General features: G+C 45.9%; 1 protein-coding gene across 3 annotated transcripts in view; it reads right to left on the reverse strand.

Annotated features, from left to right (window-relative positions):
* Positions 1-10984: 10984 nt before the first annotated feature.
* LOC137534477 (oocyte zinc finger protein XlCOF6-like) overlaps positions 10985-23600 on the reverse strand; it is a 34967-nt gene continuing 22351 nt past the window's right edge. For 2 of the 3 annotated variants that reach the window (XM_068255988.1, XM_068255987.1), the window contains one exon: positions 10994-14400. In XM_068255988.1, coding sequence (XP_068112089.1) covers positions 13114-14400 — 1287 coding nt within the window. In that variant the 3' untranslated portion in view covers positions 10994-13113. Of the gene's footprint in view, positions 14401-23600 lie in introns of all 3 variants that reach the window. The other variant, XM_068255989.1, reaches the window with a different exon arrangement.

The following is a 23600-nucleotide window of genomic DNA, read 5'->3' on the forward strand; positions in this document are numbered from 1 at the left end:
ATCCACCAGTCCTATTAAAGGAAATTTACAGAGGGTGGATAGGGGGGGGGGGGGGGGGGGGAATCAGTTAACTGCTTACTCGGGGCTTCTTGCAGTCATCCTGTGCCGGTGCTGTCCTTTGGAGACCTTCCATCCAGCAGCAGCGACCCCCGTAAAGCTGGCTGGCCACGTGCCTCCTCACGGCAGGGATCTGCGCATGCATGCACAGTTTTTTTAGGCTTTAGTAACCCTTTAAAAATTCTTTAAAGGAAACCTGAGATGGGGACTTGCATATAAAATATACATACCTGGGGCTTCCTCCAACCCCCTCCAGGATTATCGTCCTCATGGCGTCCTCCGCCTCCTTTCTCGCTCCAGACGCCCAGAGGATTTGACGGGAGCAAGAGAGACAGGGGAGCACGCTCGGCTGTACAGTGCCTGCGCCAACTGGCCCCAACTGGACGACTTAACGGGGCAAGTTGAGGGCAAACCATGAGGCAGAGCAGGATGGCGTGGGAGCGATAAGCCTAGAGGGGGCTAGAGGAAGCCACTTTAACTCCCTCTGGCCCTTTAATACTCACAGGGACACACAGACAGGATCTTTTGTTCTTGTATTGTTGTTACTGTGTGTTGCTTTCCAATGCAATGGTGTCTGTTTAATGGGGAGTTACCATGGAACACCGTGAGATGGCCAAAAGCCGCCGCACGTAGCATTCGCTGAACGTGATGCTGCTCGAATAGGCTGTATTCTCACTTGAGAGTAAAACTCAGCATTACAAACCTGACAGCGAACTGCTCTTATTTTATACATAGGAGCCATTCACACTTGTCAGTCTGCAATGGATCAGTTGCGGTAAGTGGGCCACACTTCTGTGCAGTCCGCGATAATCCCAGACAGACAGAGGAGTTGCCTTATGGTACAATACCTTGCAGAAAAAGAGAAAGCCATCTAGGGCACTATATCAAGGTAATAAACTCCACAATGTCTCCAAATCAAGTCATAAATCTTTATTTTAACAAGCCGGTTCACAAGAATAAAAACAATTAAAAATCTCTGTAAAAAGCTCCCAGAGGCTACCAATGTAATGGATAGATAATCCCACTATTGCATAAATAACTTGGTACATATACATCAATTAAATAAATACCATACAGGTATAAGCAGATGCTGTTTGTGCAGAATGTATAAAGTGCTTGAAGTGCAAAGGGAAAGTGCAGATGCTATAAATCTGGATATTGAACATATAATAAACAACAAATACAAGTAATGTAAACAACAGTGTCTGCAAAAAAGTGTCAGTGCATAAGAGGTAGACATGTGTGTGCATGCCCACACCCATCAAAACAGAACAATGGGTGTGCGCATACACACAGGACACCAAAACCAAATGGAATATAGTGCTAGTGAACGTTGAAAAAACAAACAGAGTCCCTATCTATACAGTGCATTTCAGAAGCATCAAAGTATTAAGATCAAACATGGACAGTGCTGTGCCCAGTGAAAAGCATCCGCTTACCAGTAGATTGACCGTGGGAAGCCCGGGGAGACGCCTTGCGCGTTCGCAGCTGCCTGCTGCTTCTGAGGAGGCATACTGAACCAGCATGGCTACCACAGCATCTTGCAGCGGGATGCTATTCCATCCGGGTTTGCGTTTAGTTGGACCATCATTTATTTTTCAACAGGACAATGACCCCAAACACACCTCCAGGCTGTGTAAGGGCTATTTGACGAGGAAGGAGAGTGATGGGGTGCTGCGCCAGATGACCTGGCCTCCACAGTCACCAGACCTGAACCCAATCGAGATGGTGTGGGGTGAGCTGGACCGCAGAGTGAAGGCAAAAGGGCCAACAAGTGCTAAGCTTCTCTGGGAACTCCTTCAAGACTGTTGGAAGACTATTTCAGGTGACTACCTCCTAAAGCTCATCAAGAGAATGCCAAGAGTGTGCAAAGCAGTAATCAAAGCAAAGGGTTGCTACTTTGAAGAACCTAGAATATGACATATTTTTAGTTGTTTTACACTTTTTGATTATGTACTATACTTCCACATGTGTTAATTCATAGTTTGGATGCCTTCAGTGTGAATCCACAATGTTCATAGTCATGAAAATAAAGAAAACTCTAAATGAGAAGGTGTGTCCAAACCTTTGGTCTGTACTGTATATCTGACTTGAAAAATACGGCGACTGCTTTATTGCTGCAGCAGAAGTAACTATTTGTTGATTGGTTTATTTCATTTTTGTGGACTAAGCACTGCTATTACTGTATATAAGTTATTTATGATGACTTATCTGATAAAAACAAAAACAAATATTCAAAAATTTTAAGAGGCCTCACAGATCCATGAAAAAATAATATTTATTGGTCACAAAATTCACAGTAATCAAAGATTAAAAGCAATTAAAACCTAACGGTCCCTGGAGTGCCCCCAAATCCCCCCATTCACAGACCTCCATTCACTCAAACCACTCACTGATGTATCACACCGCTACAGCAGCAATTGACATGCAGGTTGTCTCAAATGGTACACAGCTATAAACTGGCCACCTCAAAATGCTGCACCTGAGCAGGGTAACTGGGCAACTAGCAGATGACCTGAGTGCACTCAGACGGATTATAAGCCCAATAATTGATTGAACTTGCTCCAAAAGTCCAAAATATTGCTATAGCCAATGGTATCACAGCATCCACATTATGTCATTATCAGGCACAGTCCATAATTCATCAGCACTGCTTGTAAACAAAAGTCACCATTTAAAGTTTATCAGCCCGACCTGTGAGCAATAAGGGTACCAGATGTACTAAAAGTTCATATATGTGCTAGGAGAGACACCTTCTATCGTTGTGTCAGCAAGTTAACAGGCAGAGGTTACCTTCAGTGTCCAATGACCTGCGGGTCCCCCACACTCCGCGGTCAGCGTAATTTAAGCACAGGGAATCCGGCTGCTCTGCTACTTACATATGTTGCAGCAGTCTGCTCAAACAGCAAACATGGTTTGGTCCGGATTTCACGCGCAATCCACCTGCTCCTCGCAGCTGATTTTCAGCGTCAGCCTGACAGCAGGGATCTAGCTCGCAGTCAGGTTAGAGGGATGATTGAGGCCGGCCTCCAGAGACTCCTCCCACTTACATGTTTCGCCCAATGGACTTCCTCAGAGTGACGTCAGGGGGCTGAGAAATTACTATCTGATTTTATCATATTTTGTCTTTATTATTATTATTATTTTAATTAGTTTTAGGTCGCATTCACTGTGGGATGCTGCTTTTGAATGCGACATTAAAGTCGCAACGTGTCTGCGTTAAGAGGTAACGCATTGCAAGCAGTAAGTTACCTCAACGTTGCGTTCAACGTGACTTTAACATCGCACTGTGAACGGCTAATAGTATTAGCACTGCTGTGCAGTAAGCTGCGTTATAACACTTTATAATGCAGCTCCACAACGTGGCACTGTGAATGCGACCTCAAAGTATTATGAGTCGGTACATTTTTTCCGGCCTCCATGTACCCAAACATTGCTCCGACTCCTCAACTCCGACTTCACAGCCCTGCATTAGAATAATAAAAAAACAAGATAAAACCATCTGGGCAATAAGAAACTTTAGTTTATTGATAAACTTAAAAAAAACAAAACCTACTGAAATGTGAATACTGTACCTTAAAGGGAACCTAAACCGAAGGGGGAAAAAGAGTTTCACTTACTAGCCCCCCGCAGCCTGTGCCTGCAAAGTCAATCAATGATCCTCCAGTCCCCCGCCAATTCTAAGTTTCATTTTGCCGGGCGCGTCCTGTGCAGGTGCCAGGGCTGTTTCTTGGGCAGTGCAGGCAGGGTAACCACCCTGGGTGCAGACCGGCAAGTAAAAGAAGGGGGGTGGAGGCAGAAGGACATAACTGCTAGGAAGCTGGTAACACACAATGCAGCCAAATGAAAGAAGAAAGAAGATTACTAGCGTTATCACCTTCCTTGACTACTCCTGGGCTGCCTGCGTCCGACGTCACCACCGCGTGATGATGACACCTGATGTCCTATAGCGGTATTGCAGGCTGTCAGTGCATGGCACCCATGGAGGAGTCGGCTTTCCAGGCTCTCTTCGCCTGTGTGTTTTCCTGGTCCCTGCTTCCTTCTGGATGAGCGGCTGGTTACCGGTGAGTAGGCAGATCTACTTGTGACCTGTGGCTGTGTGACTGTCCCTAAAGAGTAAGGGTTCACTAGTCCACGGGGTTGGGGCGAAAGGGGTGCAATTTTCACACCCTTACCCTAGGTACAATTTAGCCTAGAAACTGCCCTGGCAGACGCAGTATATTTTCCCCTACTGCGCAGGACACTCCCGGCGACAGGAGCATGAACAAGGAAGCACACGGCCAGGGCCACGCAGGGACAGTGGCCATCGACTGGCTAGTCGGGGCAAAACGAAACTTAGCCGCAGCAGAGAACCGGAGGAACAGTGAGTGACTTCGGGGCACAGGTCGGCTGCAGGGGACTGGTAGAAACCCCAGGTAAGTGAAACTCTTTTTCCCTCCTTCGGTTTAGGTTCCCTTTAAAGCAGGGGTCAGGAACCTTTTTGGCTGAGAGAGCCATAAACACCACATATTTTAAAATGTATTGCCATGAGAGCCATACAATAGGTTTCAAACTGGGATAGTGCGCATACGCAGCAGAGGGCTCATGTCCCTATTGCCATGGTGATGTGTATACAGTTGATCTGCCGGGCAGTGGTAGTGTCAGACACGTCTTCAGCTTCTCTTGGGTTTCAGCAACATCAGCAATTTCCCCGAGAGCCAGACAGGAGAAATACAGACTAAAGGTAGCCATACACTGGTCGATTTGCCATTAGATCGACCAGCTGACAGATGCCTATCTGATCGAATCTGATCAGAGAGGGATCGTATGGCTGCCTTTACTGCAAACAGATTGTGAATCGATTTCAGCCTGAAACCGATCACAATCTGTTGAGCTGCTCCTGCCGCCTGTGCCCCCTCCCCTATACATTACCTGACGCTGGCTCCCGGGCGTCTTCTCCGCGCTGCACCGCACCGCTCTGTTCTTGCTCCATCCCGGCACTTCCTGTGTCACTCCGTGACCAGGAAGTTCAAATAGAGCGCCCTCTATTTGAACTTCCTGGTCACTGCAGTGACACAGGAAGCGCCGGGATGGAGCCGGAACAGAGCGGTGCAGCGCTGAGAAGACGCCTGGGAGCCAGCGTCAGGTAATGTATACCTGATCGGATCGGCCACCGCTAGCGACGCGCACCCTACCCGCGGGCGATCGAGGGTAATTTCCCGCACGGCGCGATCGACGGACCGATCCGATTTCGGGAGGAAATTGGATCGGCGGGTGCGTTTAGCGCAAACGATTGGCAGCAGATTCGATCCCAGGATCGAATCTGCTGTCGAAACGGCCGCGAATCGGGCCAGTGTATGGCCACCTTAACAGCTTGCACAATTAGCTAGCTGACTTGGGGGTTGATTCACTTTGTAGGAAAAGATTCCAGCACTTTGGCCCAATAGGCTTCCTGTCAAGCGACAGGCAATCAAAGTGCGTGGATCTCATCCTACAAAGTCACTGGACCTGACAGGGTCAAGAGTGGGAGAATTGGAGCAGCAGATTCGTTCTGAGGAGAGCGCGAGTAAGTTAGCTGTGCATGCTACAGCAGTAGCGTGTCTACTTTGAAAATTTTCCTTGCACTGCCGCACTAAGCTGCACTGCTTGAGCAATGTAGCTTAGTGAATCAACCCCTACTGATTTCTCTGTGAGCCAGATGTAGCCATCTAAAGACCCACATCTGGCTCCCGAGCCATAGGTTCCCCACCTCTGCTTTAAAGAGTAAACATGCAATAATACATTTTACATTTCTTAAAGCCCTAATTCAGGGGAAACATGTTTTCGCTCTACATAGTGTGGTATTGGGTCAGAACCCTAAGTTTTCTAACCTGTCTGCGAACATTTTCCTAACTTTCTGACCAGACAAGTAGTAGATTATGCTCTCCTCAGCTTAGTGTGTAAATGCAGAGAAAGCAGGCTAAGCCAAGCTGTTTCTCACTACCTCTGCCAATCAGGATGCCCTTCCACTGTTGACAATGGAGGGAAGTAGTTCAGACTGAGGAGAGGGTGTGGGGTATGATTCCACTGCAGGCTTCTGGGAAGTGCTCAGGCATCTGCAGCATTAAAGACAAGAACAAGTTATATGGGCATATTTCTACAGTTGGGGAAATGGGGCAAGCGTGGCCAGGCTAACAATAATTACTTTAACGGGAACCAAGAACCACTTTTTTTCCTGGTTTCTAATAGCTATAGGAGCTGCCATGTTCCCCTCCCCTTCTAGCTTCCCATTACTTATCCACAGGGAAGGTGTGAAGATAGCATCTGTGGCTTCTGTAAAATCTTTGAAACATAGTGACCAATATCTACAACCCCCCTTGCTGATGAAAGCTTTTTCCTAATGCATGCAATAAAATAATTACAGCAGTCCTTATCTGCCTCAAATTTCTGCTGTCGGCAGGTCTGGGAAGTAGAAGGAAGTAGGATAATAAAGGCCTCTGTTAAACTTTTAAATGTAAAAAGAAGAAGTAAAATGTAAGTTTATTTTTATAATCAGACACATTGTTGGCATGTATGTTTAATGTGCTATTGAGATGCCCTGAGTGGGTGCTAAAATAGTGCCTGGTTCACTTTAAAGGTTTGTTTTAACTTTACATACAATTCCAAATGATTATGCAAATTATATTTTTCTCTTATTTCCCTAAATAGTTGATGCAAGTAGCAGTCAGCATAATATTTGAGTCATCAGCTATAAGAGTTTAATTTGATTGTTACAGAACCAACCTCCAAATGATAACGGTATGTTTAAAAAAAAAAAAAAAAACTACAACTTTTAAATGCACTGTTACAAGTTCGGCCTATCTGGACGAGTTTCCTCGTCCAGATAGGCACTGCTGTTTTCCCTACGTGGTGCGCGCGATCGGGCGCGCGCACCCGCCACCCGCCCCTCGATCAGTGAATGGGAATATAATTCCCATTCACCGATCTAACTTCCCCGCAGAAATACCGACGCTTTCTCTCCAGAGAGCGCGGTATTTCTGCCCCCAGGAAACTTTTCCCCATCATTTTAGTTCCTGGATGCGAGATCGTTCGCATCCAGGACTTTTTTCACTGAAAAATAGTAAACTGCACCCACATAAATTTTTGATTAAAAAAAAAAATATAATTTTACATTTAAAATTAGCAGTTTCCCTCCCACACCAAAAATTACCCACATACACTTTTTTTTATAAAAAAATAAATAAATAAAATACAATTAAAAAAAAAAACAACATAAATAGTTACCCAAGGGTCTGAACTTTTTAATTATGCATGTCAAGAGAATATGTTATTATATTATTTACAATTATAAATAGGGATGGACGCAAATTGAAAAAAATGCACCTTTATTTCTAAATGAAATATCGGCACTATAAATTGTGATAGGGACATCGTTTAAACGGTGTAAGAACCGGGACATATGGGCAAATAAATTATGGTAGCTTATATTAATTTCAAACTATAATGGCCAAAAACTGAGAAATAATTATTTTTTTCCGTTTTTTTCTTATTCTTCCGGTTAAAATGCATTTACAGTAAAGTGGCTCTTAGAAAATGTACCCCCCAAAGAAAGCCTAATTGGTGGCGGAAAAAAACAAGATATAGATCAATTCATTGTGATAAGTAGCAATAAAGTTATAGGCGAATGAATGGGAGGTGAACGTTGCTCGGATGCATGAGATTTTCGGCACTGCGGCGCTGAACCGGTTAATAGACGCACAACAGAGTTTTAGAATTGAAAATGGTAATTTGTTGAGTTTGCAGCTTTAGGAGGTCATAAAACCCCAAAACATGACTCTGCCACCTCCTTGCTGACATTGCAGCCTTGTTGAGACATCGTGACCGTCCACCAACCTTCCACCACTACTTTCATCTGGACCATCCATGGTTGCATGGCACTCATCAGTAATGTAGTTCTGGGCCCACAACAGCAGCTACTGCTTGTGAGCATTGGCTAAGGGTGGCCAAATAGAAGGTTTATAACTGAAATCCTCTGGAGTATCCTGCTCCTTGATGTTAACAGGATTCCAGAGGAACCAACAGCTTCAAATACCTGTTTGCTGTTTTATCATGGCATTTTAGCAGCTGCTCTCAATTTATTGCATTTGTCTGGCAGAAGCCTTCCTCATTTTGCATGTATTTGCACTAACCCGTGTGTGCACTGAGTCAGCTACAAATCTTTTAACAGTACGATTATCACATTTAAGTGTTTCTGAAGTATCCAAAGTTTTTATACCTTGACCAAGAGGAGTGGTTCTGTAGGGCTGCTGTGGTGAAAAGGCAGCCAGTAATCGCATTTGTCCCACTTGTGGCCGAGGACTAGGCTCTATGCTCTGTAGTCGTTGTCTCCAAAGGAGGTATTGGGCTTGATTCACAAAAGGGTGCTAACATAGTTAGCATGCTTAAAAGCTTTGGACGTGAAAACTAGGGTGCTAAGTAATTTGCACGTCCAAAGCTGTTACTGATCGCGCGTTAAGTTGGTGCGCCCGAAATGTCGCACCGGTCGCGTGTAAAATAGCTTTTCAGGCTATTTTGCACGCGAACAGTGCGACGTTTCGCGCGCAACACTAACTTTTGCGCGCACGAACGCTTGCGCAGATATTTGCACGTGAAGCGGCCGTTTTCGCGTCCTAAGTGCCTTTTCACTAGCGTGCTAACACTTAGCACCCTTTCGTGAATCAAGGCCATTGTGTAGCTATGTGGTGGCTTAACTTGTGTTTAAATTAGTGTTTAATAAGAGCAGTCATGTTACATTGCCAGAAGGTGCATGCAAAGTAAGGTGAAAATAAAAATAAGGGTTGGTAACTAAAGTTACTGGGTTTGTGTTGATAAACAACGCATTTTGCACGTGTTCACCCACGCTTCATCCTGCCTTCTTACCATAGTAGCCCTACAGAACCAGGTGAGACCTGTCCGTTTGGCTATGAGCAACACTTGAATACACTTTAAGCGCTGTTTTTCTTGTCATTAGTCTGTTTCTGGTGGAAGTCTCATAAGGATCCAGAGGCTTCCCCCTCCCAAGGTAAGCAGGGATGCTCAAATCCGAATTTGGGTGAAACCCGGATAATTCAATCCGGATTTCTCCCAGTAAGCCTGTGCGGGCTGGGCGGGGGGGGGGTCAAGCTTACCTGTCTGACGTCTTCTTCGGTCCGTCCCTCAGCGCCTCCCACACTGCGGTCCACGCGCATCACGTGACTATAAACACTTCCTCCTTCAACCTGGAAGGAGGAAGTGTTTGTACTCACGTGACCGCCGCGTGGAACGCATCGTGGGACGAACCGAAGAAGACGTCAGACAGGTAAGCTTGACCTCCCACCCAGCCTGCACAGGTTTACTGGGAGAAATCCGGATAGAACTATCCGGGTTTCACCCAAATTCGGATTTGAGCATCCCTGGAGGTAAGTACTCCATAGGGGCACTTTCTTTCCTTACAGGTTCTCGTTAATCATAATGACCATCAGAGCAGATGATTACATTGCTGTTATATATCATTTGGCAAAAACAAACTAAACTTGTAACTCAATTTCTTTTCCAAGATCATTACGATTGGCTTTCCAGATTTGGGGTACTTATACTATAAAGGCCAGACAAGAGCAGAGGCTGCCATTAGTACTGAAGAGATGGTTAACGAGATGCAAACAAGTCCAGCTTTCGCGAAGTTTAATGCGAACTGTATGCAGCTCAGAAATGGGTCAATCAAAATCAACAGGAAGTGGATTTGATTGGTCCTATTCCAAGCTACATACAATCTGCATGCAAGGGAGAACGATTTACCCCTCATTGAACATGTCTAGTCATCTATCATTTGTCTTCTTATGTTACAAAAAGAAGCTCAGCAGATCTTGAATGCTTAACCTAAAAATTCAGGAGAGCCTACATTACAAATAATGAATTGCCTCCTCCTCAAACTAATCACATTACCTCTCAATTGCCTCCTCCTCAAACTAATCACATTACCTCTCAATTGCCTCCTCCTCAAACTAATCACCATACCGTTCTCCTATCTCCTCCTCAAACTTATCACCCAACCTCTCTTCAATCTCCTGTTCAAACTCTCTCCTATCTCCTCCTCAAACTTATCACCCAACCTCTCTCCCATCTCCTCCTCAAACTTATCACCCAACCTCTCTCCCATCTCCTCCTCAAACTTATCACCCAAGCTCTCTCATGTATCCTCTTCAAACTAATCACCCAAACTCTCTCCTATCTCCTCCTCAAACTCTCTCCAATCTCCTCCTCAAATGAATCAACTTACCTCTCAATTGCCCTTTTCTCAAACTAATCAGCTTACCTCTCAATTGCCTCCTCCTCAAACTAATAACCCTACTCTATCTCCAATCTCCTCCTAATCAAAAGGAATAAACAGTGAAAGGTAGGCATGCAGAAGTCTGTTCTCTCTGTACATGTTTATATCCAAGGCATAAAATGATTTCCTTGTACATCTAATTCACTATAGATCATACATTTATGCAGAGTACTGCTCTTTTGTTTTTATATGGATCAAATTAATTGCACATGCGTATAATCAGTTGTGAAGCGTGTGGGCATACTGGTGAAAACACATTTGGAGAAACTAATGCTTAATTGTAAGGCTACCTTTGTAACCTCTTTTAGAAACCCTCACGCCACTGCCAAAGTTATTCTACCTAGCTATGCTGCTCTTACCAGTAATGTGAGGTCCCCGGCACTCAAGCAGACTTCTGTGTGGACACCTCTCTCCAACTCCATCCATCCACCACCCAAGTGTACTGTGCATGAAAGTGAAGGACAGATGCAGAGAGGTGTCCACACTGAAGCCTGCTCGAGTGCTGGGGGCCTCAGAGATGCTGATAGTAAGAGCAACGTAGCTAAGTAGAATAACTTCAGCAGCAGCGTGAGGGACCGGAACACACCACCACTCCTAGCACATGTTTGAAGGGAGGGAAATTTGTGACATTTGTTGGCCCCCACAAGTAAGTGAGCTGCTCTGCATCCCCATTGCTAACCGAGAAAGGAAGGAAGTTCCGCACGATGTCTGTAGCAAAAACGTTCCAACTTTATTAAATCAGGTTAAAACCATACAACCAGGTAACTGACATGTTTAGGACACATTGGTCCTTAATTATAGCACCACACAAGTGACAGGATGCCCACCAGGTAGGTGATTAATGTGACAGTTGAGCTTTGTTTTATCATTTTTTAAACTTCTACAGCATATTTATTTCATTATGTCACTTAGCTTACAATGATCTAATTCACTATATTGCCCCGTTTTCTTTAGTTGACTGAGCACGCACAGCTAACTAAAGAGAATGATGGTCTGAGGCACATGCCTAGTTATTAAAAGTGTATTATTTAGCTTAAAGGGTACCTGAAGTGGATTTTAAAGGGGAACTGAAGTAAGAGGTATACGGAGGCAACTATATTTATTTCCTTTTAATCAATACCAGTTGCCTGGCAGCCCTGCTGGTCTATTTATCTGCAGTAGTATCTGAATAACACCAGAAACAAGCATGCAGCTAGTCTTGTCAGATCTGACTTTAAAGTCTGAAACACCTGATCTGCTGCATGCTTGTTCAGGGGCTATGGCTAATAGTATTAGAAGCAGAGGATCACCAGGGCTGCCAGGCAACTGGTATTGCTTAAAAGGAAATAAACATGGCAGCCTCCATATACCTCTCTCTTCAGTTCCCCTTTAATAATATAATGAAGTACCTCAGGCATAGGAAGCATCTTGGACCCTCCTGCAGCCTACCGTTCCAGCACTGGGCACTTCAAAACATATGCAACTAAAGCTTGTCAAATGTGCTTCTTGTGGCCATGCTCCCACCTTGTATGAGTGCATCTATATTGGACATGTGGGAGTATATTCTACATATGCTCGATAGAACAAAAACACTTATAATAATAATTCCAACGCTTGTATAGCGCTTTTCTCCTGGCAGAATCAAAGCGCATGAGAGCTGCAGCCACAAGAGCACACTCAGTAGGCAATAGCAAATTTGTGGAGTCTTGCCCAAGAACTCCTTACTGAATAGGTGCTGGCTTACTGAAAAAGGAAGAACCAAGATTTTAACCCTGGTCTCCTGTGCCAGAGGCAGAGGCCTTAACTTCACACTATCCATCTTTTTCCTCTATACACAAGCAGCTTTTTTTCTGCTGGGCACACATGGATCGTACTCGCGCATGCACAGTACGGATGCACTCATAAGGCTGGGAGCAATGCTAAAAGAAGAGATTTCTTCAGCAACAGTGGGTTTGAGGAGGATCTGGAAAGCCTCTGGACCATCCAGATGTTTCCCACTATTTAGGTAAGTATTAATATCACCCCCCATCCCCCCACCAGTCACAAGCATGCTTTAAGGATGGATAAATTCCAGAGGCCAGGAAGCCAAGACTCCTTAAAAGTTACAGCTGGCACTAAGTTTTGGGTTTTCTCCAAGTGCAGTCAATGGAACTGGCACCTAAAGAAATCATACTCCCCCTGGATGGGACAGATTGGCTCCAGAATTCCATATTACTTTGCCAATCCCTGGTTCAAATTATATACTGTATATATTCTTTAACCATATAAGGAAGAGCAGATTGGTTTTGCAAACAAAGACAAGAGCAGTTCCATTTTTTAGAAATGCATCTACTTTTTGGAGGCTGTTTGAAATCAAGAGCTATGCCTAAACAGCCTGCTTTGCCCCCATGGTATAAACAATCTCCCAGCAGGGAGCAGCAGAAGCAGAAACAACCCTTTAGTGCCTGCAGCAGCTGTCACATAACCCTAAAGAACATCAGCTGTACAAGTATGATCATTTTCAGAACTTCCAACGTTCACAACCTCTCATGAAATGAAGACTACAAATTCTGCAGATCTAGCCTGCAAAGTCAGATGACACTATGCAATGGTAAAAACATGTTATTTAGACAGGTAGCACACAGCACAGATGCCCTCAAGTACGGACTTATTTTGTTCAGGTTTGCTTTAAAATGGATAACACAATCAAACTGACTGCACAATTCTCTGCAAACGCTCTTAAAGGAGAATTTGTGACGGAAGAACGAACCATCTCTATCAATGACATATGCATGTCAAATAGGCTCTGCACACAGCCGCTTCTTCTGGTGCCTACTAAGAGATGACTTCCTTGTGAAGTTCCTCCCACAATCCGAGCAAGAATATGGATTTTCCTCACTGTGTGTGGCCAGGTGACAGACCATGTCAGCCTTCCACCGAAAATCCTTGCCACACTCTGAACAGCTAAACGGCTTCTCTCCGGTATGGACTCGCTGATGGCGCTCTAGAAGAGATTTGTGCGCAAAGCATTTCTTGCAGTCAGAGCAGGAGAACGGCCTCTTGCCTAAGTGCATAGCCAAGTGATCGACATAGGTGGTCTTCCACCGGAAGCTCTCTCCACACTCCGTACATGAGAATGGCCGTTCCCCAGTGTGGATGTTTTGGTGCCTCTCCAGATGCGATTTGTGTGCAAAGCATTTCCCACACTCGGCACATGAAAAGGGCTTTTCTCCGGTGTGAATCTTATAATGCTTGCGGAGGCTGGATTTGTGGATGAAGCATCTCCCGCAGATGAGGCAGGTATTCTGAGTCGGATCGGCATGTCTCTTCTGATGGAACACAAGTAGCTGCCTTTCTGTGAAGCACTTTCCACATTCCTCACATGAATACGGCTTCTCCCCAGTGTGACGTCTCTCATGTTCTACCAGACGTGCTCTCCGGAGAAAGCACTTTCCACAAACAGTACATTTAAAGGGTCTCTCCCCTGTATGAACTCTAAGATGAAGGAGAAGACGTGACTTATGCAGGAAACCCTTCCCACAGAGAGAACAGGAAAGTGGCTTGCTGCCCGAATGGATGGTCTGATGGACCAGAAGGGTTGACTTTAGTGCAAAGTTTCTTCCACATTCGGTGCAGGAGAATGGTTTCTCGCCTGTGTGGGTCCTCTGATGTCCAATTAAAATTGACTTCTTTTCAAAGCATTTCCCACAATCAGGGCAGGAAAACGGCTTCTTTTTGACCGTGATTTGCTGGTGTTTAACGAGAGTTGATTTCTGCCTGAAGCATTTCCCACAGTCTGAACATGAGAAGGGCTTCTCGCCAGAATGTAAAGCCTGGTGTCTGCCAAGAGATGCCTTCTGGGTAAAAAGTTGTCCACAGTCCGTACAAGAGTACGGCTTCTCTCCCGTGTGGGTAGTTTGGTGCCGTAGAAGGTGGTCTTTTTGCCTAAAAGACTTCCCACAATCAGAGCAGGTGAAAGGCTTTACTCCGTGAATCCGGCGATGGCAGACAAGCTGGGACTTCCGAGAGAACCATTTCCCACACTCGGAACATGAAACCTTCTTTCCAATGCTCTGTAGTCCCTGAGGAGATGCAAAAAAAATTATCTAGGTAAGATTTTTTTCTATATTATAAACAAAAACAAGTTTTTACCAAAACAAAATCAACATGCAACAAGATTGCAGATAATATTCAACAGAGATGGTCCTCATTTCTCCATTTTATGTCCCAATAAAAAATAAGGTAGACAGAGCTAAAGTTGACCTTTACATTTTTATAATTTCCAGTTGCAATTTTTATGTTTATTTTGTGCAAACATGGAATTGGACCGATCAAATGCAGTAGATTAATATTTTTACAGATGCTATTCCAATGTGTATCATTTTGCATCAATTAAAAGTAATTAATTGATCATCTAGCTTCAACTGGACACCATTTTGTGCTCTAGAAGATGACTTAGTAATACAAATAACCGAGTCACTGAAAAAATCTTCTAGGACAGAAACGTTTCCAGTTTAAAGAGGAACTTTAGCAAAAGGGAATAAAATAAATCAATATAATGCAAAGTGAGAAGTTAAAAAATAGGCGAGAGATCAAGAAAGGATTGATATTTGCCATGCAATGTGTTCATATAGTTTGATCCACAATCAGCATGCACGTAATCATCTTCACTACAGGCAGACAGGAAAAACAAATCAGACAACATCAACTGCCATTATCTATAACCACACCCCCTAACAACGCAATAGGCTAAAAGGTTGGGTTTTATAGATGTACATATGCACAGAGGAGGATACTGGTTGCTTGGCAGTTGGAAACAGCTGTTATTTCTCGCAATCCAACAAGGTTCACAGACAGGAAACTGTCAGGACCTAGGTCCTGACACCACACTGTGGGAGGGGTTTCACTACAATATCAGCCATACAGACGAGCTATTTAAAAAAAAAAGGTCAAGATTTCTCATGGGAAAGGGGGTATCAGCTACTGTTTGGGATGAAGTTCAATCCTTGGTTAGTTCCTCTATTTTTCTTCCTTAAGTGGTACTAAATGCATAACTTCCTCTCAACAACAGCATGATAACCTTTATGGAAAAAAAGTGTATTACAGTTTATGGAAATCCTTAAAGTGAAGTTTTAACTTGGTTTCAGTGTTGCAAGGAGCACTGAAAGGGTTAAGCCTCAGTGTTTACTAAATGGGGAGAGCTGTCTTCGCAGAGCTCTCCTGCAGTCTATTCACAGTTGCTGATAAGACCTTATAAGGCACTTGATCTGGCTAAACAAACAGAACGCAGAGCAGTGCATTTCTTCAGCAGCTTTGTGTGGAATAAAGGCTTTTCATTGTGTGCTGTGCAGGTACGCTTTAATACAGTAGCTTTAACTGGGTGCCTTTGTTGGGTTCTAGAAGACGTTTTGTCAATCTTACCATGTAACTTCTTCAGGTCTAGGCTTGTAGCCATCAGGATATCTACTTCAAATCATCAACACAGAAGAGGTTGCACTGTAAGAATTTTGAAATGTTTTCTAAAACACAAACAAGGTGTTCTATTGAATCTACCTTCATTTTTCTTAGGCCTCGTTCACATCATTTAGCGCAGATGGCTGTGCGATTGGAACGCAACGCGTCCGATCGCACGCCATCTGCGCTCCTATGCGCTGCGCTGCAGATCCCATTCATTACAATGAATGGGATCTGCGCTGCGATTCCCAAAAATGCGTGCAGCACGCGATAGCGCAATCGCGCTGCCACGCAGCGCATATGATTGGAACGGTAGAAAGGCTGTCTATGCCCTTCTACCGTTCTTGCGTGTCGCACACTACACGAGCTGCCAAAATGCGGACGGCAGCGCGTATAGTCTGAACGAGGCCTTAATGTATAAATTAGTTAGTGATTGCCCATTGTAAAATCTTTCCTCACCATCCTGAAATTTATCACAGGTGGAGACATCTTTGCTGCTGGCAGGTGCGTCATTGTGAAAGGTTTGTTATGTTTTCTGAAATAAGCAGAAAGGACTCCTGGTCTCCCAGAGTGCTCTGGGGCAGGAGGCTGTGTTATCTCACAGCCTAGGTTAAGCATCACTGGGAGGGCGGGGTTAGCTACTAATATACAGCAATATACATTATACATTAGATATAGGAAATGTTTCTGATACTGAAAACAAGATAATTAACCTTAAAATTGGGTATACTGAAGAATGTACAGTTGTGCCTACCCTGGCAGAATTTATGATTTCTTAAAGGACCTCTGTTGCAAAAATCTTAAAATGTAAAATAAATGTAAACATATACGAATAAGAAATCTGTTTCTTCCAGAGTACAACGAGCCATAAATTACCTTTCTCCTGTGTTGCTGTCACTTACAGCACATAGTAGAAATCTGACATTACCGACAGATTTTGGATCAGCCCATCTTCTCATGGTTCGGGGGGAGTCTCAGGGTTTGTTTTCTTTATTTTTAAAAGCACTTAGTGAATGACAGTTTTTCGTGACAGTTCTCTTTAAAGCGGATCCGAGATGAAAAACTAACTATAACAAGTAACTTGTCTATATATCTTATGTACAGTTCAGATGGTTTAAACAGCAAATCTGTCTGCTTTAACCACTTGCCGACCGCCCCCAGCCGATGGGCGGCGGCAAAGACTGGGCCCAAACGACCGCAATACGCCCATCGGCGGGGGCGGCATCAGCGGTGGCTGTGCGGCGATCGCGTCATCAATGACGCGATCGCCGCCACCCTGGGCCCAAACGACCGCAATACGCCCATCGGCGGGGGCGGCATCAGCGGTGGCTGTGCGGCGATCGCGTCATCAATGACGCGGAGCGCCCACCCTGCACGGAAACCCGCCGGCCAATTAGCAGCGCCGGCGGGTTTCAAATGCGGCGATCCGGCCAATCAGGAGAGTATAATACACTTTGTTATTGTAACAAAGTGTATTATACTGGCTGCCTCCTCCGCTGATGGTCACTCGTCGTGCGACCATCAGAGAGGACAGGCAGCCCTATCAGACAAGTATACCAGCGCACGTTGCCCCACACAGACCCCCCGATCGCCCACCCCAGCCCTCAGAACCCCCCCTGACCACCCCAGCACACCAGTATCTGCACACCACCACCCACCTAAAAACCCATCAATCACTCCCTGTCACTATCTAGGGACGCTATCCCCTAGGTTAGGTCCCTAACTGCCCCCTAGGGTCCCCTGATCACCCCCCCTACCCTCAGATCCCCCCCAGACCCCCCTCCCAGACCACCCCCCTGTATGCTGTATACAGCTATATAGCTGCCTTACCCACTGATCACCTGTCTATCACCCATCTATCACCTGTCTATCACCCCTTGTCACCACCACCCATCAGCGCAGACCCTAAACTGTCCCTTGGGGGCACCTGATCACCCACCCAGACCCTCAGATTGCCCTCAGACCCCCCCTCCTGATAACCTCCCCAGTGCATTGTTTACATCTATTCTCCCCTGTAATCACTCACTGATCTCCCATCGGTCACCCCCTGTGTCTGCCACCCATCAGATCAGGACCCAATCTGCCCCGTGCGGGCACCTAATCAACCCCCCATAACCCTCAGATCGCCCTCAGAAACCCCCCCCCCCCCCCCAATCACCTTCCCAGTGCATTGTAGTTGATTGTGCTGTAATTGTATTTCATTGTGCTGACATTCAGTTTGATTGTGCTGTCATTGTATTTGATTGTCCCGTGATTGGCTTTGATTGTCCCGTGATTGCCCTGTGATTGGCTTTGATTGTCCCGTGATCGGCTTTGATTGTGCCGTGATTGGTTTGATTGGCCTGTGATTGGCTGTGATTGGCCTGTGATCGGCTTTGATTGTGCAGTGATTGGTTTGATTGCCCTGTGATTGGCTTTGATTGGCCTGTGATTGGCTTTGATTGTGCCGTGATTGGTTTGATTGCCCTGTGATTGGCTTTGATTGTCCCGTGATTGGCTTCGATTGTCCCGTGAATTGAGTGCCCTGTGATTGGCCTGCGATTGCCCTGTGATTGCCTTTGATTGTCCTGTGATTGTTTCTGATTGCCTCTGATTCCTCACTCGCCACCACCCCCCTGTCACTATCCTAGTGATCTAAAAACAGTGATCAGTGAAAACTGTCACTTTTTTAGTATCACTAGTGTTAGCAGTTAGGCCAGTTAGCTAGGCCCCTTTGTGTCAGTTAGTGCTCAGCCCACTGCACCACAGTCACTAATTAGCGTCATCACTGTCGCTAATCAACATTGGTACTATATAGTATCTGTAAGTGATCATTACTGATCGCAGTCAGATCTATTAGGGTCACTAGGATCCACACAAAAAACGCAGTGTTTGCCCAATCAGGCCTGATCGTTCGCCTGCACTTGCGTTCAGCCCGCCCCACCGCAGTGACAGAATTTTTTTTCTGATCACTGCAAAAAACACTGTACAATAGCTGTGGCACTGTAAACCTCAGTTTTGATTTATTTTTTTATCAAAACTCAGTGACCACAGCTTTCTACCTCTCAAATACTCCCTTTTGCTAGGTAGGTGCTCTTTTTTTCTGGGTAGTCTCAGAGGAATACCCCCTAAATTTAGCAGACCACCATGGCAAGAAAGGGGTATTCCGATGATGAGGTTCTCAGGTACATGGCCCAGTCGGATGAGGACGATTGGGACGCCTCATTCGACGAATCTTCCAGGTCAGAGTTTGAACCTGAATTGAGCAGTAGAAAAAGAGAGAACACCAAGAGCCCAATATAGTGTAGTATGTACTGGTAAGGTATAATTGATAGAGTAATAATATTAATTTAATACTCACAAACCAGGGTTACCAAGTAGGCAACCACTGTCAAAGCAGGTGGGGAGATTGTCCTGACCCCACTCAGGATTAAAAAGTCGCTCTCTGTAGTTGAAGAAGGAAGGGTACAACCCTCCACCAAGGGTGGACTTGATGTAGATAATAGGATAACAGAGGCGCCAATAGGATAAAAAACACTAAAAGAACTTAAAAACCCATTTTGGTAATAGAGGAGGCAGTGGTGGACTCACCCCCTCCAAGCAGAACACACGACTGTGGATTTTCAGTCAAAACAATTTTATTGGATACTCCAAATAAAGTGCAACGCGTTTCACGGGATACAAACCCGCTTCATCAGGCAATAACAGATAGGAGTAAACAGCATCTGCCAGTATCATCAACACTGAGCGCCTCTGTCTGAGGCGCTCAGTGTTGATGATACTGGCAGATGCTGTTTACTCCTATCTGTTATTGCCTGATGAAGCGGGTTTGTATCCCGTGAAACGCGTTGCACTTTATTTGGAGTATCCAATAAAATTGTTTTGACTGAAAATCCACAGTCGTGTGTTCTGCTTGGAGGGGGTGAGTCCACCACTGCCTCCTCTATTACCAAAATGGGTTTTTAAGTTCTTTTAGTGTTTTTTATCCTATTGGCGCCTCTGTTATCCTATTATCTGAATTGAGCAGTGGCTCACTGACCGATAGTGATGACGAGGTTGAGGTCCCACACCCCATGTTGTTGTACCGCAGGTGGCGCAGGATCGGCCTCAAGGGCAGCAGAGTGGTGTTTGTGCTGGTCTGAGATTTCATGGTGGGGCAGGCACCAGCAGCACAACATCTCCTGGACCTAGCACCAGTACTTCCGTAGACCCTGGTGAAGTGGCGAGCACCAGCATGGAAGTTGAAACTGGTTCGGTGGCACGTGCAGTAAGATCCCAGTCGCAGCCACCAAGAAGACGGGCCCGTACTACCCCTAGTTTACCAGAGGTGCTGGCAAACCCAAATTGGCAATCCCCTGATTCCGCCGCACCCGTACTTCCCCCTTTCACCGCCCAGTCTGGAGTCCAGGTGGAGACAGATAATCTAGGATCGGCCCTAGACTTTTTCTATCTATTCTTCACCCAGGATCTCTTAGACTTTATTGTGGCAGAGACCAACCGTAAGGCCACACAATATATAACCGCCAATCCGGAAAAGTTCCTTGCCCAGCCTTTTCGGTGGAAACCAGTCCAAGTTTCCGAAATGAAATTTTTTTTGGGCCTTCTCCTTCACACGGGACTAGTAAAGCAGAATGTGTTGCGGTCTTATTGGTCTACGGACCCAGCATATCATGTTCCCCTGTACTCTGCTGCCATGTCCAGGACACGATTTGAGAACATCCTGCGCTTCCTGCACTTCAATAACAACGAAACCTGTCATCGAAGTGACCACTCTGCTTTTGACTGACTCCACAAAATTCGACCCCTCATAGACCACCTGTCATCCAGATTTGCAGATGCTTATACCCCTGACCAGGACATATGCGTAGGCGAGTCCCTCATACGCTTTACCGGGCGCCTTCGCATCAAACAGTACATCCCAAGCAAGCGCGCCCGGTATGGGGTGAAACTTTATAAGCTCTGTGAAAGGGCCGCAGGCTATACATCTTATTTTAGGGTCTATGAGGGAAAAGACTCAAAATTGGAGCCGGTCGGATGCCCTGACTACCTGGGGAGCAGTGGAAAGGTTGTGTGGGACTTGGTGTCACCCTTGTTCCAGAAAGGGTACCATCTTTTTGTGGACAATTATTACACAAGTGTGGCCCTCTTTCAGCACTTAAAAATCGAAAAAATCCGATGCTGTGGCACCGTGCGGCCTAGTCGCCGGGGCTTCCCCCAACGGCTCATTACCACCAGACTTGAACGGAGGCAGAGGGCCGCCTTATGTGCTGACGACCTGCTCGCGGTGAAATGGAAGGACAAGAGGGAGGTTTACTTCCTGTCCACCATTCACGCAGACACGACAGTTGAAATTCAACGACGAACTCAGGTCATTGAAAAACCCCTTGTCTTCCATGAGTATAATACTAACATGGGAGGGGTGGATTTCAATGACCAGAGGTTAGCGCCCTATTTAGTTGCCCGAAAAACAAGACGCTGGTATAAAAAAGTGTCTTTTTACCTCATTCAATTGGCAATTTACAACAGCTTTGTTCTCTACAGTAAGGCTGGGAGAACTGGATCGTTTATTCAATTTAATAAACAGATCGTGATGGAACTCCTGTATCCAGGAGGTGCCGTGGCCCAACCCCAAGATGCAACTAGCCGGCTGCATGGAAGGCATTACGCCTATCCAATTCCGAGTACCCCAGGTCAACGAATCCGAAGAAAACGCTGTCGTGTCTGCAGCAGGGCTGGAATAAGGCGTGACACCACTGTTTATTGTCCCACCTGTCCTGACCAGCCTGGCCTATGCCTAGGGGAGTGTTTTGAGAGGTACCACGAGCAGGTACACTATTAGAGAGTAGGGAACTCCACACACAGCGGTAGGCACACAAGGGTCTCTCAGTGCTATTTCACACTGCTGCGATGCGTTAGGGCAAAATGCCTAGCAAAAGTCACACTTTGCGGTCCCCCCCTACGCCGGAAGTGCTTGACTTAACGCTAGTGCATGCCTACGTTACTGCGTGGCTTCTGTGGCAATATCGATCGGCCCGGAAGTCATGTTGGTCTATGGCGAAGCAGTTCATTACTAGGCCGAATGCTACTCTTGTGGTATTGCCTGAAGGTCTGTTTTGGACGATACGGTGCGGCGGGCTCGACCCACCGGATATGTCAATATGCAGTGTGAAACCAAACATCGGGTTTCCAGAGACCCTAATACACAGGGCTGCCAGAAACCTCTCCTTTCACTTGGGACAAATTGCGTAATGTACTTCGCCACAACTCTGTGCGATTTGCACTTCGCACATTGTTCCATGGGGGAGGAGAGGTTTGTCCTCGGGAGGTAAGTTAAAAAAAAACAAAAAAAAAACAGGTAAGCAAAGAAGTTAATGTTTGGTTTGCAATGTTAAGTTTTTTATTAAAAAAGTTCAAAGTTTATTAACCATCTTAGCGGTATGGACGAGCTCAGCTCGTCCATCACCGCCGATGGCTGCCGCTCAGGCCCTGCTGGGCCGATTTTGCTGAAATAAAGAGCAGCACACGCAGCCGGCACTTTGCCAGCCGCGCGTGCTGCCCGATCGCCGCCGCTCTGCGGCGATCCGCCGCGAGCAGCGGCGAAAGAGGGTCCCCCCAGCCGCCTGAGCCCTGCGCAGCCGGAACAAATAGTTCCGGCCAGCGCTAAGGGCTGGATCGGAGGCGTCTGACGTCAGGACGTCGGCTGACGTCCATGACGTCACTCCGCTCGTCGCCATGGCGACAGGAGAAGCCAAACACGGAAGGCTGCTCATTGCGGCCTTCCGTGTTACTTCTGGCTGCCGGAGGCGATCGGAAGAACGCCTCCGGAGCGCCATCTAGTGGGCTTTCATGCAGCCAACTTTCAGTTGGCTGCATGAAATAGTTTTTTTTTTATTTAAAAAAAACCCTCCCGCAGCCGCCCTGGCGATCTTAATAGAACGCCAGGGTGGTTAATGTTAATGAAGTAATTGCTTTGCTGCTTGCTTGTTTTTTGGGTTTTTTTGTATTTTTTTTTCTCTTTTTCCATCCAATAACCTTCCAGGTGGACCGAGCGAACGACTAACCAGCTGCAGCACTGATGGTGCATCCTGACAGAACATTGCGCGTCTGTCAGCTTACACACAAGTCGGTGCATGCAGTGCTGCAGGACGAGATTTCTCCTCCGCAGTCAAAAAGATACGTTTGCCGAGGCATATGGGCCGAGGAGTGGTGTTGGGGTTTCATATGCTTTGGCAAACACTTTGTATCAAAAAAGAACTCTGGCAATGATTTGTTCATTCACATCGATCGGTGTGAATGGATAAATCAGGTTTGCCAGGGCATACGAGCTGGTGGGTTTGGATTTTTGGGGTGGCAGCTCCTATGTCCTGGCAGACGCCTTCCCCTCCTTTTTGTATTGTTTTGTCTTTTTCCTTCTCTCTTTTTTCTATCCAGACCGACCAATCAGCTGCAGCACTGATGGTGCATCCTGACAGAACATTGCGCGTCTGTCAGCTTACACACAAGTCGGTGCATGTAGCGCTGCAGGACGAGATTTCTCCTCCGCAGTCAAAAAGATACGTTTGCCGAGCCATATGGGCCGAGGAGTGGTGTTGGGGTTTCATATGCTTTGGCAAACACTTTGTATCAAAAAAGAACTCTGGCAATGATTTGTTCATCCACATCGATCGGTGTGAATGGATAAATCAGGTTTGCCAGGGCATACGAGCTGGTGGGTTTGGATTTTTGGGGCGGCAGCTCCTATGTCCTGGCAGACGCCTTCCCCTCTTTATTTTTTTTCAAATTTTTTTGGCAGATATTTTTTCATCCACATTGATTGATTGATTGTTTGACGTTCATTTTTCCTTTCAGC

Source organism: Hyperolius riggenbachi, chromosome 10 (genome assembly GCF_040937935.1).
Source record: "Hyperolius riggenbachi isolate aHypRig1 chromosome 10, aHypRig1.pri, whole genome shotgun sequence".
NCBI lineage: Eukaryota > Metazoa > Chordata > Amphibia > Anura > Hyperoliidae > Hyperolius > Hyperolius riggenbachi.